The sequence below is a fragment of the Babylonia areolata genome, chromosome 9, assembly GCF_041734735.1.
Source record: "Babylonia areolata isolate BAREFJ2019XMU chromosome 9, ASM4173473v1, whole genome shotgun sequence".
NCBI classification, from domain to species: domain Eukaryota; kingdom Metazoa; phylum Mollusca; class Gastropoda; order Neogastropoda; family Buccinidae; genus Babylonia; species Babylonia areolata.
Window position 1 is genome coordinate 18382148 of NC_134884.1, and position 5672 is coordinate 18387819.

The 5672-nt window shown below is 51.9% G+C and overlaps 1 protein-coding gene across 3 annotated transcripts in view; it reads left to right on the forward strand.

The window, feature by feature from the left end:
- Positions 1-413: 413 nt before the first annotated feature.
- LOC143286105 (uncharacterized) overlaps positions 414-5672 on the forward strand; it is a 209020-nt gene continuing 203761 nt past the window's right edge. Inside the window, exons 1-2 of one of the 3 annotated variants that reach the window (XM_076593695.1) lie at positions 414-629; positions 1505-3754. In XM_076593695.1, coding sequence (XP_076449810.1) covers positions 2353-3754 — 1402 coding nt within the window. In that variant the 5' untranslated portion in view covers positions 414-629; positions 1505-2352. Of the gene's footprint in view, positions 630-1452; positions 3755-5672 lie in introns of all 3 variants that reach the window. The other 2 variants (XM_076593694.1, XM_076593693.1) reach the window with 2 other exon arrangements.

Genomic DNA, 5672 nt, shown 5'->3' on the forward strand with positions numbered 1-5672 from the left:
GAGGAGAGGGCGGGGGGGTGGGGGGGGGTAGGAGGAGGAGGAGGAGAGGGGGCGGGTGGAGGAAGATGAGGGGTGGAAAGGGAGGGGCGAGGGAGGAGGAGAAGGAGGAGGAGAAGATAACAGAGAGAGCAAGAGGTGAATGAGGTGGAGGTAGAGGTGGAGGTGGGCTTGACAAGTATTGCGGTTTTGGTGGGTGGTGGTGGTGGGAGGGGCGTGAAGGGGGAGGGGTGGTGGAGGGGGAGGAGGGGTGGCGGGCGAAGGATAGAGGGAGGGGGGGTCTACTCTGTGTGTGTGCGTGTGTGCGTGCGTACGTGCGCGTGTGTGCGTGTATGTGCGTGCGTGCGCGCTCGCGCGTGTATGTGTGTTTGTGTGTATGTGCGAGCGCGCGCGCGCGCGTGCGTGTGTGTGACTGAGATGAGGGCGATGAGATGAGAGGAGAGACAGCACTGCAGCGTCATATAGGAGGCAGGGTGTTTTACTCACACAGTCAGTGCTGCGCGTACAGTACGCGGGGTGTCAGTGATTTGGAAAAGTTTGCCCCGACGGAGTGGAGCCACACAGCAGACTGTTGTACCGCTGGCTCGGTCCGTTCAGTACGATACGATACGGAAAGGTGACAGACGAACTCGGTTAAGTTGCTATTTCAGTGCTTTGGTTTCGTTTCGTTTTTTTTGTTTGTTTTTGTTTTTTACACACCGTGCTTCTTGGAGTTTTATTCATCTGTACATTTGGTGTTTTGCTGCTGCTGTTCTTTTTTTTTCTTCTTCTTCTTTTTTTTAATAGTTTGTAATTACCAGTAACCATCAGTGTTAAAAACAACTACAACAACAACAACAATAACAAGAACAACAATAACAACAACAGCAGCAACAACAACAATAACGACGATAGAGTTTTGATTTGAATTTTGTTGTCTGTTTTGAAAAAAAGAAAAAAAAAAGAAAAAAAAAAAAAGAAAGAAAAAACAAAGTTGCTTCCTCATTGTAAGTCAGATTTGAGTGTTGAGCATCGAATGTTGGCTACGACAAGAAATAATAATAATAATAATAATAATAATAATAATTGGTATTTATATAGCGCTGAATCTTGTGCTGAGACAAATCAAAGCGCTTTCAACTTGAAACCAGTTATGCACACACATGCTTAACCCTAAACACTAAAAACAACAACAGTTACAACAACAACAACAACACTGAACAACCAGATTATAGTTCTATTGCTTGTTTCTAAAAAAAAACGGCGGTTTTGAGCACTAGATGTTTTTGTTAGTTTTATTATCTTCTCGAAATGAAAGTGAAGTGAAAAAAATGTGAGTTAAAACTGTTTTTATCAATTTATCCCCTTCGTGCGCTGTGACAAAAAAAGGTCGCCACCAGATGTGGTTTTTGTTGTAGTAGTAGTAGTAGTAGTAATTGTTGTTGTTGTTGGCAGTTTTTGTTGTTGTTTTTTAAGCGGAGTTCCACTGAACTAACAGATTACCTTGATTCCGATTTTGTTCCCCCAGGAGGCTCTGTCAGAAGTCATCCTTTTTCAAACATTGCGATGAGATAGCGCAGAGTGTACGATTGATTGTGATTATCGTGTACAAGGCCGCGGAAAAAAAAAGAAAAAAAAGAAAAGAAAAAAAAGAGAGAACAAAACAGTGTCAGTGTCAGCGGTCACGGAAAGTGTGCAAAGTATTCTGGAGGTCAACGTGACTGGTTCTTGCTGCCAAAAAGACAAGCTTTGGAACATGAAGTGAAAAAGTGCCTCCCCCCCGAAAAACCCCCAAAAACATTAGAAAAGAAAAACAACCACCAAACACAAGCACACACACAAATAAAGTGTTGCGACATGACGGAAGGGTTTGAGTGATTCATCGGGGATTAAAAAAGAAAAAAGAAAAAAAGAAAAGAAAAGTCGTGGCGGTTAGCTGCGAGGTACAAATCAAGCACTCCCTCCACCCCCTCCCCTCCCCCCCCCCCCCCCCCCCCCACCCCCACCCCCACACCTCCAACACGACACCACATGAAGAACGCCACACGGCGCATTGATCGCCCTCCATCCTCTCTCCACCACCCCCCCTTCCTCCCTCCGTGCTGGCGTCAGCTAGACAGGAGTGACAGCGTCACCGGAGACAGTGCGACAACAACACCCACACGCTTTGACATCCACCCCCCACCTCCCTTGCCCCCTTCCTACCTTCCTTTCGCTCTCTTTCACTCCGGCCCGGCCATTCAATTCTACTCTCTGTGTTGCGGCGAGTGAAGCCTAGCACGTGAGACTCGGAGAGAGAGAGAGAGAGAGAGAGAGAGAGAGCTGGCGTCTCTACTGTCGACCTTGGTGTCCTCCCAGCCCCCCAAGACGGGGCCCATGCCGGTGAGCGTCGTCATGACCCAGGGGGAGGTGGAGGACTTGAACCCCGCCCCGCTGCACACGGCGTCCAGCCTGCACAGGCTGCCCTCCCAGACCACGGGGTCCCAGTCCCCGAAACACCCCGCCCTCAACGTGGTCTACGTGGACACCATCATCACCGACAGCAACGGCAACACCAGCCGCTACGACAGCACGGAGGACGTGCTGGGCCTCCTCTCCTCCTCCACCTCCTCCTCCTCCCCAGGACGGGGGCGGCACAGCGGCCTCAAGGCCACGGGCCGCAGACACAGCGGGCCCAACCTCAAGGCCATGGACGCCTCCCACTCCACCACCCCGGCACCGACCCCTACCCTCAGGGTCACCTCCAGCGACAGCAGACTCCGCGATGGAGATTCAGACTGCAGCTTCAGCAACAACAACATCCATTACCATGACAGCAGCAGCAGCAGCAGCAGGGTGAAGGGGACCAGTGCAGGAGGAGGAGGACGCAGAAGCAGCAGCAGCAAACTCTCCCCACCCGAAAAAAAACCCGCACCCAGTTCTGCAGGCCCCAGCTCCCCACGTCCCAGCCGGGGAGGAGGAGGGGGGAGGTCCTCTTCAGGGGGGAAGGAGGGAGGAGGTGGAGGAGGAGGAGGAGGGGGAGGAGGGGGCAAGAAATACCGGACCCAGCGGAGACACAGCACGGCCTCCACCAGCCACACCAGCAACGCCCTCCTGGTGACCCAGCACGGAGGCACGCTGCACGTGCCCACCCTGGCCCTAGACCTCACCTCCGACCCCTTCCTGCCCGACCGTGACGGCGACGCCCAGTACTCCTCTTCCCACACCCGCACCTCCTCCTTCAGGGAGACTAAGACCTCCTCCTCCTCTTCCAAAAATGGGCTCTTGCAGGTGGACGATGTCGCCCTCAACAACGTCCGGCGAAACTCCATGCCCAACGTCAGCAACGCCGGCAACCTGCTCCTCGTGCCGGGCGCCGCCTCCCCCAACCTCTCCTTCTCCTCCTTCTCCAGCGACCTGAGCGACGGCAGCCGAAGCCCCGCCGGGATCCGCAGGGTCCGCTCCTTCAAGACCACCCCGAAGGGCGTCATCGTCAACCGGGGGGACTCTTTCAAGAAGAAGAGCACCCACAGCCTCATGTCCACGGGCAGTACCGTCACGGACAGCGAAGCCAGGGCAGGAGGGGGCCGGGCAGGCAGCCACAACGGGCAGCTGGACTCTGGTGTCGCGGGGCTGACCTCCTCCTCCTCTTCCTCTGCGGGGGCTCGGGGGGCGGCGGGGGCGGGGGCGGGCGCCCCGGCCTACTTCCGGGTGTGCATGATGGGAGCGGCGGGGGTGGGTAAGACGTCCATGGCGCACCAGTTTCTGACATCGGAGTACGTGGATCATGATGACACGGGTCAGTTTTTGTTGTTTGTTTGTTTGTTTGTTTGTGTGTGTGTGTGTGTGTGGGGGGGGGGGGGGGGGGGGGGGGGGGGGCGTGGAAGATTTGTCTCTTGTGTTTCTTGTTTGATTCCTGACTCTTGTCTTTCACAATCTGTTTCGCTCACCATGTCTCTCTCTTTATGTCCCTGTCTCTCTTTCTCTGTCTGTCTGTCTCCGTCTGTTTGTCTCTGTCTCTCTTTCTCTGTCTGTCTGTTTGTCCCTGTCTCTCTTTCTCTGTCTGTCCCTGTCTCTGTTTGTCTGTCCCTGTCTCTCTTTGTCTGTTTGTCCCTGTTTCTCTTTCTGTCTGTTTGTCTCTGTCTCTCTTTCTCTGTCTGTCTGTCTCTGTCTGTTTGTCTTTGTCTCTCTTTCTCTGTCTGTCTATTTGTCCCTGTCTCTCTTTCTCTGTCTGTCTGTCTCTGTCTCTCTTTCTCTGTCTGTCTGTTTGTCTCTGTCTCTCTATTCAAAGATTGAAGACTGTTTCGCCTCTCCGACTGAAGACGGTTTTTCCTCTCCCTCTCTGTCCGTCTCTGTCTCTGTCTCTGTGGCTGACTGAAGACTGTCTGTCTGAATCTATCTTTGTCTGTATGTCTCTCTGTCTCTCTTTCTCTCCCCCCACCCCTTCCCCCCCCTTGTCTCTCTCTGTTTGAAGACTTCTGTGTCTCTGTTTAATTGTCTGTCTATATTCTATGTCTCTGTCAGTGTCTCTTTCGGTATGACATTACCTTTCTCTCTGTTTGGAGACTCTCCCTCGCCACCCCCCCCCCCCCTCCCCCCTCTCTCTCTCTCTTTCCTGTCCCTTTCTCTCTTTCTCCTTCTCTGTCGTTCTCTCTTTCTGTCTCAGTCTCTTCTCCCCCCTCTCTCTCTCTCTCTCTCTCTCTCTCTCTCTCTCTCTCTCTGTGTACTGTCTCTTCCTCCATGTCTCACTGTCATGGAATGTATTTGGATTGTTGGATTGTTTGTTCGAAAGTTTACTATCTTTTTTTTTCCATTAAAATTTTTCCGTTTTCGCTACTGTTCTTCCTCCTCAAGAGTACACATTTCGTGTGGAATCTTCCATGTTCGTGACACTGTGGCGAAAATGCATGCTTGTATCGGGAGGTAGCTGGAGAGTGAAGATTGTCATTATTTGTTCAGGTTGTGTGTCCTATTTGTCATGTCGAAATTTGTGTTCGGTCAAATGTTCTGCCTGTCTGATTGGACATGTACGTTTTTTTTCTGTTTCTGTCTGTCTTATCTTTGCCTTCCCATATTACTCTCAGACCAGTCAATCAATCAATCAACCAAACAATCAATCAATCATCCACCTATCCATCCGATCAACCAATCGGCCAGTCTGTGTGTGTGTGTGTGTGTCGGGGGAGGGGAGGGGGGCGGGTAGAGTGGGGGGGGGGATCTGAGTCTAAGTGAAGCCGCACTCACTCACTCACTCACTCACTCCTTCATTCACTCACTCAATTATTCATTCATTAACTCCTTTCCTCCCTACCTCCCTCACTCATTCACTCACTCACTCACTCAACCAACCAACTAACCAATCAATCAACCGACCAACTCAATCAGCCAATCAGATCATAATTCTCGTTAACAAGTATGTGCCCCCCCCCCCCCAAGCAGCTTACAGCAAGGGCTCAGCTCGCGGCCGATGCTCTTACGTAACCACGTCATACCCGTCTTTTACGGCAGTAGACCCGCGTCCACGGTGATCATAATAAGATTGGATATAAGCCTCTTCGGTGATAACGCGGAAGAAAAGATAACTGATCACAGTCAGTAGCAGCACATTAAAGGATAATGAACTTGAGCATGTCACGCTCTGTCTGTCTGTCTGTCTGTCTGTTCCTCTGTGTGTCTGTCTTTGTGGCTCTCTGTGTCAGTGTCGCTGTCTGTCCGTG